General features: G+C 40.1%; 1 protein-coding gene across 4 annotated transcripts in view; it reads left to right on the top strand.

Annotated features, from left to right (window-relative positions):
- Positions 1 to 10,323, top strand: part of vps13b (vacuolar protein sorting 13 homolog B) — a 443,292-nt gene extending 432,969 nt beyond the window's left edge. For all 4 annotated transcript variants that reach the window (XM_084052011.1, XM_084052012.1, XM_084052010.1 and 1 more), the window contains exons 64-68: positions 67 to 243; positions 3,819 to 3,921; positions 5,587 to 5,755; positions 6,354 to 6,434; positions 7,360 to 10,323. In XM_084052011.1, the coding sequence (XP_083908137.1) occupies positions 67 to 243; positions 3,819 to 3,921; positions 5,587 to 5,755; positions 6,354 to 6,434; positions 7,360 to 7,608 (779 nt within the window). In that variant the 3' untranslated portion in view covers positions 7,609 to 10,323. The remainder of the gene's footprint in view (positions 1 to 66; positions 244 to 3,818; positions 3,922 to 5,586; positions 5,756 to 6,353; positions 6,435 to 7,359) is intronic.
- The last annotated feature ends 3,497 nt before the right edge of the window (positions 10,324 to 13,820 follow it).

Genomic DNA, 13,820 nt, shown 5'->3' with positions numbered 1-13,820 from the left:
TATAATGCATGTTACTTCAAGCAGGCAGGTGAATTAAGAAGTAACAATACTTTCTTGTTGTTTTAGGGGCGATTGCAGGCATTGTGGACCAGCCCATGCAGAACTTCCAGAGAACCTGGGACATGCAGAGCTCAGCTGGCAGCACGGCCAAGGGAGTCATCTCTGGGGTGGGGAAAGGCATCGTGGGGGTTTTCACCAAGCCTATCGGAGGAGCAGCCGAGCTGGTGTCTCAGACTGGTTACGGTGAGTTGTAATTGTCTTTGGGTGCTCTGTGGGAAGGAAACTCAAACTCTACGATTGTACTTTAAAATTAAAATTGAGTAAATTCAGTGTTGCCCAAGAGCCAAGGTTTATCAAAACATACAGTACTAGTGCTCATGCCTTGTATTATACAGTGAGTTTAAATATTCAAGTATTAATTATATTACATTTAATAAATGACAGCATAAAACTGGTAAAACAGCACCTTTGGCTCTCTTTATTAGCCTTTACAGATGCTAATGTCCAGGTGGTTAACATTCAAACACACACGCATGCACGCACGCATGCACAAACGCACGCACTATCATTGCCTTTCATCACCTAGACACTAACATGAGGTGTAGAGAAAACGTCAACATTATTATTCAACACAACAGCACACACCTGTGTCCAGAAGGCCTTAGGCAATAGCATTCTAACAAACATCCATGAATCACAGCCGAGTGCATCAGGAGCTTCAGAAATCCATCAGTGTACAGGCGATCTCTCCCCTTCTCTCTACTTGGCCCCAGGCAGGAGCCAAGTGTTTATTAGGCCAGGCCTTCTGTAGTGAGGGGCCCAGGACAGAGCTGTTGAAAGGCCCTCTGACGTACACACACACATACACACAGGCACAGTTTGTTCCTCTGGAGTTGGTTTGTGTTTTATTGGAGATAGGGAGAAGGGGCAGGAGAGGGAGATGGGGGGGGGGGGGGGGGGAGTGAGGAGGAGGTGAGAGAGGGAAAGGGGGGTAGGTGTGCGTTGGCGTTAACAGGTCATTGCTACAGTACATAAACTGCCAATGAGGTGCACAGCTCCGTGTAAGAGCGATGGCTCCCTGGGGGCCGGCTCTAATCTACCTGGCCCTGTGTGCACTGTTGGCTTAGCAGGCGAGGAGGTGGAGTGAACACACACACACACACACACACACACACACACACACACACACACACACACACACACACACACACACACACACACACACACACACACACACACACACACACACACACACACACACTCAGGCATAAACATGTATATTCTCCGCTCACACGGCCATACAGTACATACAATGCCCAAACTTTAATATGCAGATATACCTGTATATGGACACGTGCGTACACAAACACAAGTGCATGCTCATTGATGCACACAAATGGTACTTAAACATAGAGCACTGGCTCAGCAGGATTCACTGAAAACACTTGCAGCTTACATATTAAGTTAACACATTATTTATATGCAGCACGTGCAGGATTAATACACTAGATCTTAAAACACACACGCACACACACGCACACACACACACACACACACACACACACACACACACACACACACACACACACACACACACACACACACACACACACCCTCTTGTAGGACAAATGCCCACACAGATCCGTGCTGCGTTCCAGAGTACCAATGTGGTGACATCATGAGCAGGGCTCACTTTGTTCTTTATAGCTGTGTTTTAACTACTCCATGACATCACTGGCCCACTGCCACTGCTGCTCTACTGATGGGAAGACTGGAATGGAGGGCGGGTGACCACAGGCACATAGATGATCAGCTTGTACCCTATTGACAGACACTGATGGAGCTATTATACAAAGTCTTTTGACATGGTTGACGCATCACTGCTTCAGTGGACCTGATGAGGAAATGAGAAATCTGAAAGTAATTCTGCGTGATAGATGCAGGGTGGTGGCGCTTGTACCATGGCTGATGTTTATGTTGGTTTTGCCAAACATCCGTTGGTTTCAAGTCAAATATCTTGATATAATTCCTATTGTGTGGTTAATGGAACTGTTTAACTCTATGTATACGGCATCACCCATTTTATTCTTTTTTTGTCAAAAACATGCCATAACAATGTCATAGTATAGTTTTACCAGTTTTATGCTGTCATAGCATACTACTGTATTTCTTGATAAAAATAAAGTCGTATTGTATTGTATTGTAAAAACTCATACCGGGGTGCCCGGTTGTTCACCAAATAAGAGTAAGAGAGTATGTTGTCAAAATTACATTGTATACTATCTTGTAAAAAGAAAAGTCATAGTATACTACACTATATTGTCAAAAATGCATTTTATTTTTATTTTCCTTATTTTTTTCCCTACATCATAAAAAAAGGGTAGGGAGTTCTTTACATGGGTGCCATTGCCCTGAAAAGCTGCCTTAGAAAAATAATCCCTGTAGTAATAATTGTATAATTATGCTTGCCAGTGTATTTGGGATGACATACCCTGGCTCCAGCCCCTGAATCGCTGGCCACGGCCATTAAAAAAAAATATTCCGGTGATTCAGGGGTCTGGTGACGCTGTCGAAGGCGGAGTTTTCTCAGTGGCAAATCGAACCGGCCCAATGGGGATTGGGATGATCCAGTACAAACCAATCGCCAAACAGTCCCACTTTAACCACGCCCCCCATCTAAAAAAACGGCTGCACTGAGAGGGCTTTCAGACTGAATAATGGAGTGAAACGAAAAAATGAAGAAACGATGAATGAACGAAATTCAGGTTGAGTGTCAGGCTAATGATGATGGGTAAATGTTTAGGTTAGTTCTCCCAAAAACCCTTTAGCTCTAAGTCAGATCTCTTAAAGTGATCCCTGTTTAATAAGTCAAATATGCTTTAATACATTATAATTGTTCTCTATAACTAAAATGTAAAATTAAAAACACCTTAAATATTTATTAGTATAAGTATAAGTATTTATTTTAGAAACAGTTACTTTCACTCAGTAGGGGCAATGTCTGTCCCAAGTTGATGATGCCATTTGTCCATGTGTGGTCCAGCCCTATGGAATTTATGGAATGCATGTGAAAACATATATATATATATTTAAAATATTGGTTTGATGCTCATATTAACCTTAGGAAGTATTAAGTTGTTTTTTATTTTCACATGCATTCCATAAATTCCATAGGGCTAGACCACCCATGGGCATATTACATCATCAACTTGCGATGGGCAATGCCCCTATTGAGTGAAAGATTAACTGACGCGGCAAAGGTCGTCGGGAACGGGATTCGAACCACAACACGCTGTCAGGCTGGCATTGCAGCCTAGGGTGCCTGGACCGCCACGCTGCGGCCCAGGCCAGGGATCCTTTTAATAGTATCAATTTGACTGGTTAAAGCTGTACTATGTAACTTTCCTCTTCTACCCATGATTTGAACCCGGGTCTCCGGCGCAAGTGCTGAAAGTTTTACCATTGAGCGAATCGAGCCTGCCTGCTTGCTCAGGGGATGAGTTGAATCTTGACATTCAGGTCAAAATTTGTGTCAAACCAGAAATAGGATTGTGTCAAAGGTCATGTCTCAATAGAAGAACAAGTAGACAGATACAACCACCCCAATTGTAAAAGCTATATTGTATTAACATACTTTACCACACAGATTGGACAAAATTACATTTTATTCATTAAATACATAGTGCCGCTTTAGTGGAGCAGTGTAACATAACCTAGTGTTACCATGATAAATGCATGTATTACTGTAAATCTTTATAATGCATGTACATACAAATGTAGCTATCCTGATGCTTATTCTCATTCACTCTCCCTTCCAGGTATCCTACATGGAGCAGGACTGTGGCAGCATCCTAAACAACTCTACCTGCCTACAGAGGAGAAGTCTGCCAAGGCCCCCAACAGCCATCTGAAATATGTCTGGTAAGAGCCCAGACACACCTACAATGCTGCACACTGACTCTTTTATTTCTGTCCAGCACCACCTTTGGTTTTGTTGGATTCTACACAGCCAGAACCGTCTGTCCGTTTTCTCTCTCATCCCTCTGAACCATCTCAGAACAAAACAAGAAAAACCTTGGGCAGGGTCCACTGTCCTTTATAGAAAGGAGGAGTCTGGCAAGATCCTTGACCTTGATCTCTGAAAGCTATCCCACACATGGCAGCCAGCCTCCACTCCCCTGTTCGTGTACAACCCTGTTAAAAGGTTTTTATAAGCACTCTGCCAAAGCCCCCTGGCTAGAAACTGTTCTGGCTGTTTAACAATGAGTCTGTCCAGAGATGTCTCCATGCCATCAGATAGAGGAGGGGCACACACAACTTCCCTGGCTGGACATGGGTGGGAGAGACAGATTGAGGGTATATGCTGCGCCAATCATGGGGTCATCATTGGGTCTTCCTTCATTATATAAATGTGGAGGAAGTGCAGGCACATTCACAGCACCATAACTTCCTGCATGGTCTCTCTGTGGAGCACATTACCACAACCTTGGACCTCAGAAAAGGCCACTTTTCAGGAATTGCAGAAAATTGGTTGATTATCCTATTGGCACCCATGCATCTTAAAACATTTACTAATGTCCAATTGTTCGACTCGGTCCCCATGGTTAGACATTAATTTCTACATGTGGGAGTCAGGGTCAGCTATCAATGGGTAAAACAAGGACAAATGTGATTATACATGACACCTACGATGTTAAACTCCGGTCATTGAAGGGGTCAGACAGTGTGTCGACTTCATTTTAGAATCCAATGAAAAGTACAAGAATGCCTGTCTGTTGGCATAATGCCTCCCTGTAGTTGCATAGGTTCTGCCTTCGAACCAACTGGTTTTCATCAGGTATACAGAAAGTATCTCTTCTAATACAAGTAGCCCAGGCTGGCCCAAGTTCAGTTTAAATCAACACAGTAACACTGAACAGAACTCACTCATACCAAAGCATGCCTACGTTACCATCCGCTGCACCACCACCTGTATGTACACCTGTCTTCAGATGTAAACACACTCTGTCATAGGATCATGGCTGAACACATGTACAGAATTCCATACATATTGAACCTGCATGTAGAAGGAAGCACACATGCAGTTACTTAAATCACAGGATGTATATGTCTACCATGACAGGCATGGTCACTTGCATGTGCATGTGTGCATGTGAGATAGGCTGGCACATTGTGTGGTCTCATGTCTAAAGAGAATGTGTACATCTTATGTGACCTGACCTCCCATTGCAAGTGTGTATTTGTGTTGGCCCGCCATGCGTGGAAGTAAGCAAAAGGATGTATATCTTAGTTTTAATGATTACTTACGTACACAGGTACCTGTGTGGGTTGATAAAAAAATAAAAATGCTTTTTTACAGATGGATGTATTCAATGGGCATGTTATTTAGCCTTAATGGTGTAAGCTGTCAATTCCTGTACTTTGTTCTCTCCAAATCTATACTTAATAATGGGCTGATGCTTGTAATATTTTTGGAGTGTTTATCCCCTAACAGGTCACTACCCTGTACAGTATATGTACAGTACGTATGTACGGATGTACATGCCGGGTTTGTTGATTTCCCCCTGCCTTCCTCTCGGCCCACAGGAAGATGCTGCAGTCTCTGGGCAGGCCAGAGGTCCACATGGCCTTGGGGGTGACCATCGTCAGTGGGTCGGGACAGGAGCACGCTGGCTGTCTGCTGCTCACCTCAGAGGTGCTGTTTGTGGTCAGCCTAAGTGAGGACGCCCAGCAACAAGCCTTCCCCATCACTGAGGTACCTCACAGTGCCAGTGCACCTCTTCCCCAGAGCTGCACAAAAAATCCTGCTCGCTTTCTTTTAGTGCTCGCAGATGTGTTTTTCATTAATTAAGAGGTGCAAAAATATACGTGGTCCTCACAACAAAAGGAGAAAAAAAACGAACTACTTATTTTAAGTTTGAGGAAAAACAGGCACAGCCATTTTGGCCCAAGTCTTCGTCACTGTGCAACCAAATAGTCATTATGAGGTGACAATGAAATGAAAGCCAGATTATTCTTGTTTATCAAAACATTAATGTTTCCTGGTTTAATAATACAATGTTACTTGAATGTAGATTTAATTTGAAAATGTTCCCCACAGAATGACGCGTCCGGTTAATGTTAATGTTTCTTTAACTGCGTTTCTGCCACATAACACACACACAGAGTATATATACACGTAGATAGAGAGAGAGAGAGATTTGTTGAAAAACATTGTGCATAGAAATGCCTTCATGGTTGACCCTGGGTTTTGTTTTTTGCAGTATAATAAACCTGTCTTTACCATATATGTTTATATATCCATAGAAGTGTATCTCTCGCATGCAGTTAACCAGAGGTTCTCCTCTACATAGGTGGAATGCCAACAAGAGGCAGGCCAGCAGGGCCAGCTCACACTGACCTTACAGCAGCAGACACTGGCCAGTGACACAGAGGTGAGACACTCTGTTCACTGTATGAATTGTATTTAAATGATGCCGTTTGCAGTGAAGTGAGTTTATAGCAACAGCAAAACAACTTAAATATAGACAAATATAGATTAGCACCCGGGGATTCATCATTGCATGGGGTTATAATATCCAACCTTGAGCAGCACTGCATCAGCCCAGGCCATAGGCGAGGTATTCCGGCCCTTGGTTGGTTGGTTGATTGATTAATCAATCAATCAAGGACGCTGATTGAATACTTTATTAGTCAGTACAGTAAGACGTTAAAGCTAAGAGGAGAACACAAAAAAAGTCTTGGGGACTTGTTTCCATTGTGGTCCTATGTTGGATAACCTTGTGCATTGATGGGTGATAACAGTTTAAGTTAGATTAACATTACTGGTAACGAGGAACTGCCTAGGGGAATGAAATTGTAAGTCTCGCTGGCAATCTCGGTTTGGGGAGTTGACTGAAAACATGGGAGGTGATGCTGGCCTCACCATTACGTAGCCAGTTGATGAACTAGTGAAGGTCAGTTTTCTTCTCTGTTTTGGACACCGATTTCACTATATTTTGATTCCTTTGTGCCCACATAAACACCACTGTCTCCTTGGCCCTGACTTGCACCAAACCATCCACAGCCCTTGTTCGATCCCATAGCCGGTAGGGATGGCCACGTGAGCCGTTTTGATCCCATAAACCAGAGGGACCATTGCCACTTTAGATGTATATAGATAGTATATCCATAAGGATTTTATGGCAGCCGACAAATCAGCACAAGCTTATTAACCTCTCTGTCCTCATCTTATCGAGGTTAAAGGCTGTGTATATGATAAAGACAAATATTGTATTATGATTGGTATAGAGCCTTATATTATGGGATATCAAATGTGTGTTAATTAATAAAGTCGGTCCCATCTCCCTCTGTCCTCAGGGTGATAGCAGTCGGGAGCGCCTGTCAGAGCAGCAGTATCACCGGCTGGTGGACTACGTGACTCGTGCCTCCCAGTATCTGTCCCCCTCTGTCACCTCACTGCAGCTCCAGTCCCCTGTAACGCTGGCTGAAGCACCGCCGTCTGTCAAGAAATCCTACCGCTATCTGGTTGAACCAGCCTTCGCCAGGGTGTTCGTCAGTAAGTTCACCACAGTCAAGAACAAGGCGTTACGCATCGGTTTCCACTGACCAGTAGTACACACAGAGACACATTCGCACACAGCCGCATTTAAACAGGGGTCTTTGAGTCTGTTCTTTTTTTTTGCTGCCGGCTAGATAGCAGATAATGATTATATATGCAAAATATATTTACAGGAGTTAAAGAGCGTTTTAAGGTTCTGCCACTCCTACATGGCCATCTGCTCCTTTAGGGTTGAGGCCATTCACACAAATTGCCTTTAAAAGTAATATTTTCTAGAAATGCACCACAATTCACTTGGATCCCACAGAAAAAGGGAAGAGGCTTTACATGTATGTGTTTAAGATTTATTTATGAAGATAATTTATGTGTAATTACAGAAGTACATAAATAGGGATTACATAATTGTACATGGACATCTACATGGACGGCCTACTGTATACTGAACACTAACATAAAAAAGTTTATGAAATTTAAACCTTTCGTTGATCAACATTTTGTGCTTTCAATGTGCAGCTGGGGCTCATTAGACAAGGGTTAAAGGATCTTTCTGTCATGTGGGTCCTTTGTCACTCTTACTTTGATAGAATTTCATTCCTCAAAACTGTTTTTATAATCTTTCTCCATTGACTCCACTGTTTGTATGCTTTTGTATTGTTATAAATTGCCTCTCAAAACGTCTCTTATATTAAACACCTCAATCACACAAAACCTACCACACTTCATCAAATGCTAATCTGATGTTGCCACTTTGATTTCAGAATGTAGGCCCATTGTGCCATAGACTAATCCTCCCAGTTCCATGTACTCTATATGGGACCAATTTATGGATTATGGTACAAACACAAACATGAGACTAGCATTTTGATGAAGTGTGTTAAGTTTTTGGATATAATCCAAGGGTTCTAAAAAATATAAATATATTCCTGGACTCTCGTTTTATGGGGGGATTTTTTTAGTCAACCCCATACTTGATTTATAGTGCAATTTCTAAGCATACATTATCCTTTAATAGGAATATTTATTAGAAAATGCATTTAAATACTGTGATATTGTGTCTTATCGATGCTAAAAGCTGCATAAATGTGTTCCTGTACACATTTGTAAAAGGAAGCATACACTACAGCCTATATCTGTCGCCAGAACATTCTTTTTAAACACAGAAGCAGACCAAATGGATATACATTAGTTACATATAGTTTGAGAACCTTAGATATAATCTTTCACTGGTATATTTTTCACAATAACCACTACAAATACGTTTTGTTTTTTTACACTTCTCTAAAACTATTAACACAATCTTTAGTGTCTGCCCCCGACACTCATGGCAGAATGATGTAGGCACAGTAAATGTTTATGCATTTTAACTAGATACAGTTTCTGATAGTTTTGTTGCATTCCAAAGTATCCTCGGGCACTAAGGACTCTGCAGCATTCCTTTTTGAGTGGTACTTCCATATAGACAAACCCTGCAATTAATGACAACAGTGCTACGAAAGGTGTCGCCAAAAAGACGACTAAAATGAATGTTACACACCATGGGGCCTTATCCTAATCTTATTAGGCTTTTAAAAATATATAAATATATTACATTTTAAAATAGTGAAAATAGCCGATCTAAATTGACACATTGAGAGCTCGGAAATAGGCTATTTTCACTATTTTAAAATGCTTTAAAAATAAAACAAAATGCCTTATAAGTTTAGGCATAAGGCGCCGTGCAAGATAGGGCCCTATGACTTTAAGATAGGGTCATATTAATCACCTAAAACTATCCAGCAGTAGTAACAGCAACAGTAATAGTACTACTGCTAACACCAACATCAGAATAGCATTTTGAGGAAGTGAGAAAGTTTAGTGTGATTTTGAGGCATTTAAGATATGTTTTGAGAGGCATCAGACTTCTATAACAATCATGAATAGACCAATACAGTATATCGTTGCTGTCGAGCAGAAACCTCTTATCTCCATATTCTAACTTTTTGTGTTTTTTCGTAAATGAATGCCCTACTTGATCATACTAGAGTGTCACACAAAAGCATCAAAAGTAGCAGATCTACACCGTGCAGTGTTTTGAGCTTGTCGATCTGATACTTTTGAATTTTAATCCTGAAAAGTAACAGTTTTGGACATATTGTATGAGGTTTCCACCCGACAGAGACAATATCTCAAGGATAATGTCGTCACCTATTTTTGCTACTTTTGTGACACTGTATGACAAAGTAGGGCGTTCATTTACATCAACAAAAATGAACATATGGAGATACAAGCTTTCTGCTGATACCTCTCAAAACATATCTTAAACGGGTCATACTAATCACCCAAGTTATACATGTATCTTTGAGATAAGAATTTTCTATCTGAACACTAGAATGATTCACTCACACAGAATGAGCCCTTGTGAATGAGCCCGGTGCTTGTCTTATGCCAATGTAAGTGCAATATTATAAATATTAAATCATTCTTTGACTGTAATGATACCAGCTGTCAACCAAATTGATGCTGTTTCTGTTTATTTTTATATATATATATATATATATATAAAAGAGAGAGAGAGAGAGAGAGACGTAAAAGTGTTCTCCGAGGTTGTTTGAAAATAATTGTTCTTTGTAACCTTACATTCATGCCAATTGTTCTTGATGCAAAAAGATATGCCTTTATTGTAATAACTGCGAGCTCTTTAGACATTTTTACATTTTGTCAAATCTAATGCCTATGTTGTAGGTACATGTATAATATATTGTTATTTAAAAAAATGTAATAAAAAAAAACTTTTATAATGTCATTGTCTTCCAATAGCAGCCTCTATCTTTGATTGGCCCTCCCCTGATAATACAACTCTTCCTATGAAAAGTCAAACATGTTCTATTGCACCTTTCTATTTAGACTGGAATTATATTCATGGGGTATCAACTTTCATCATTTAGGCTAAAACACAGAAAGTGATACAGTAGATGAAAGTTACACCTTAGTATTTGGCACATACAGTAGCTGTGTCATCCTGCTTGTATCCTTGAAGGCCAAGATGTCAGTCACACCATCTTGGAAGACATCTGAAACCGGAGAGGCAGGAGAACTGTCAGTCAGTCAGTTTAACAAGGGACTATTACAGTGTTTCAGTCTACACTACTTTAACCACACGTACCACATTAACCCTATTCTGGGCATATTAAGCAAACATTCAGTGAAAACAGCAGATCTACGAGCTTTAACATGTCACGTTAGGAGCCGGTAGATCGGCTAATTTCAGAGATTTGGGCCTTTTCTCAATACCCGAACTTGGGAAGCACGGACTTGCGTCCTTGGAAGTTCAGACTTGCAAGTTCGCCTCGGGAGTATAAACTTGCGAGGACGGGAGTACGGGAGTACGGTAGTTGGAACGCACCGTTCTCGGTGACGTCACCATCTCAGCTCGTCAACAGTGTGGATATGCTCAGAGCAGATCTACAAGCTAACAACGCATTGCTGAGTGACGCAGTGTTAGCTTGTAGATCTGTTTTTTTGTACAACACAGCATACATTTTACAATATAATGATATTATATAAACATAAGATATATTAACGTATATCTAGGTATATAAATGTTAAAACATCGTTTTTGTTAATTTAATGTAGCCTACTCTTATAGACTTATCAGAAAAAAACGTATAGAAATATTCCATTTGGTATTTATTTATTTGGTAGCACTTTACAATAATGACCCGTTATAAAGCATTTATAAACGTTTATAAGTAGTTTGTAGACTATTAACAAATCATTAACAACCTGTTTGTTGACATTTGTAAATGATTACTAAAACCTTTATAACTACAGTTACAAATCATTTGTAAAGTATTAGTAAGTAGTGAACTATTCATGAATAAGCCATTTATATACATCTGTAAAAGATTATTAAATAATTTGTAACGACCCATTCTAAAGCATTTATAAAGTTTATAAGCAGTTTGTAGACTATTAACAAATCATTAACAACCTGTTTATTGACATTCGTAAATGATTACTAAAACCTTTATAACTACAGTTACAAATCATCTATAAAGGTATTAGTAACTATTCATGAATAAGCCATGTATAATACATCTGTAAATGATTATTAAATCATTTGTAACTGATGTTACATAATATATACAAGCTATTGGTAGCTTGTTCATGTTTAACATATGCTTTGTTAAACATTCCTAAAGTATCTATAAATCCTTAGTACATGTTATTATGTGCCCTATAGTAAAGTGAAGACAGTTCATCATTTACAACTGTCTGTTAATGTGTTTGTTCATGTTTAACATGCTTTGTAAAACATTCCTAAAATATCTATAAATCCTTTGTACATGTTATTATGTGCCCTACAGTAAAGTGAAGACAGTTCATCATTTATGACTGTCTGTTAATGTGGACTTTCTCCTTACCTGTTGCAAACTACCTGGCTTTCATGAATGCAGACACCAAACAATTACTAGAATTATCATTCATGTTAAGCAAATGATGCGTAAGACATTCGTAAAGAGTATGTAAACCATTTGCAGACGTTATCATGAGCCTGAGCCTAGTTGCTTCTTTTGGGCTTGTTTTCATAGACCTGTCCGCTTGTTTCTTTTGCAAAATCTGGCAACACACTGATTACCTGCATTACACCTGCAGTAGCCTACTAGGGAGGAAGTGAACAGTGATGCAGTTGCAGACTGGACAGAAATATGTCTAATTCATGTTTTATGTGTCTTGTTGCAGGTGATCGAGGTAACATAAAATGCCTAATCTTACACACATGAAGTAGCATTATGACTAGGGGGTATTTTGATGGTGGCTGTTTGTATCCACAATGTTTGTTTTGATGTGTAGGCTAGTAATGTCCTCCATGCTTAGCAGTTTAGCTTAGCAGCTAAAGCTAACTTGCACTGGGAGGTGGTGACTGCAGAGGCTCCAAGCTGCTACTCTGTGATTCTGTTGTGATTAATTTCTTTGTTTAAATGTCAGTGTGTGTGCTGTGGCCAAGAGTTGCTACATTTTATATCTTAATAAATTGTTGTATACTTGTATACTATATAACGTTACTTTTGCCACTTTTTGTTGTCACATGTTTTACTAATCACTGTTAAACATGAAATAATAATGCATAGTCTTCACTTTACAACAAGGCCCATGATAACGTTAGCAAATGGTCAACACACTCTTTACGAATGTCTTACGAATCATATATTAAACATGAAAGATAATTCTAGTAATTGTTTGGCATCTGCATTCATGAAAGCCAGGTAGTTTGCAACAGGTAAGGAGAAAGTCACATTAACAGACAGTTGTAAATGATGAACTGTCTTCACTTTACTATAGGGCACATAATAACATTTTTATAGATATTTTACTCTACTCAGAGTCATAAGTTTACAAAATGTACTAAAGTACAGTGAACGTCTGTGCGGTTTGTCTTCATCACTGAAAATAACGTACATGTAAACTGATATAAAACTGCTGTCATGTGCAGTTGGGGTGAAGAAACACAACCATTTCACTCCTAATAATACCTATTTGATTTGACATCCTGACTTGCTGCTGTAGCTGAGGCTTGAACCTGTTACCTGCAGCTCACTAGTCAGTGACTCTATCCATTCACCTACAGCTGTTTCCTTGGAAAGCTGTGGTTCTGAAACGTTTTGTTGTCAACCCCCCAAATTGACATGTATTTGGGCAGTGGACCCCAATGTGAAAAGATGTAGTGTCAGGGCCCCCCATGAAAAAGATTTATATTTATGCTGTAACACATTTTTTAAAGTTATTTGTCTTGCTTGTTGTTCAAGTCAAAGCACCAGGAAGGCTGTACTTGTCAGCCATCTGTTAGCTCAGTGGGTTGAGATGCAGTATTCATGATCCAGAGGCCATGAGTTCAAATCCCATTGATGTCTTTCCTATGATTCTTTCCTTTGCAGACTGGCTTCCAGAAGATCAACTGAAAACTACCAGGAAGGCTATATTTGTCATCCAACTGTTAGCTCAATGGGTTGAGACGCAGTATACATGATCCAGAGGCCATGAGTTCAAATCCCATTGATGTCTTTCCTATGATTCTTTCCTTTGCAGACTGGCTTCCAGAAGATCAACTGAAAAGTACCAGGAAGGCTGTACTTGTCAGCCATCTGTTAGCTCAATGGGTTGAGACGCAGTATTCATGATCCAGAGGCCATGAGTTCAAATCCCATTGATGTCTTTCCTATGAGTCTTTCCTTTGCAGACTGGCTTCCAGAAGATCAACTGAAAAGTACCAGGAAGGCTG

This window comes from Gymnoscopelus microlampas (assembly GCF_963454915.1).
Source record: "Gymnoscopelus microlampas genome assembly, chromosome: 3".
NCBI classification, from domain to species: domain Eukaryota; kingdom Metazoa; phylum Chordata; class Actinopteri; order Myctophiformes; family Myctophidae; genus Gymnoscopelus; species Gymnoscopelus microlampas.
The sequence above is the reverse complement of the archived record's forward strand: the minus strand, read 5'-3'. Positions and strand labels throughout refer to the sequence as shown.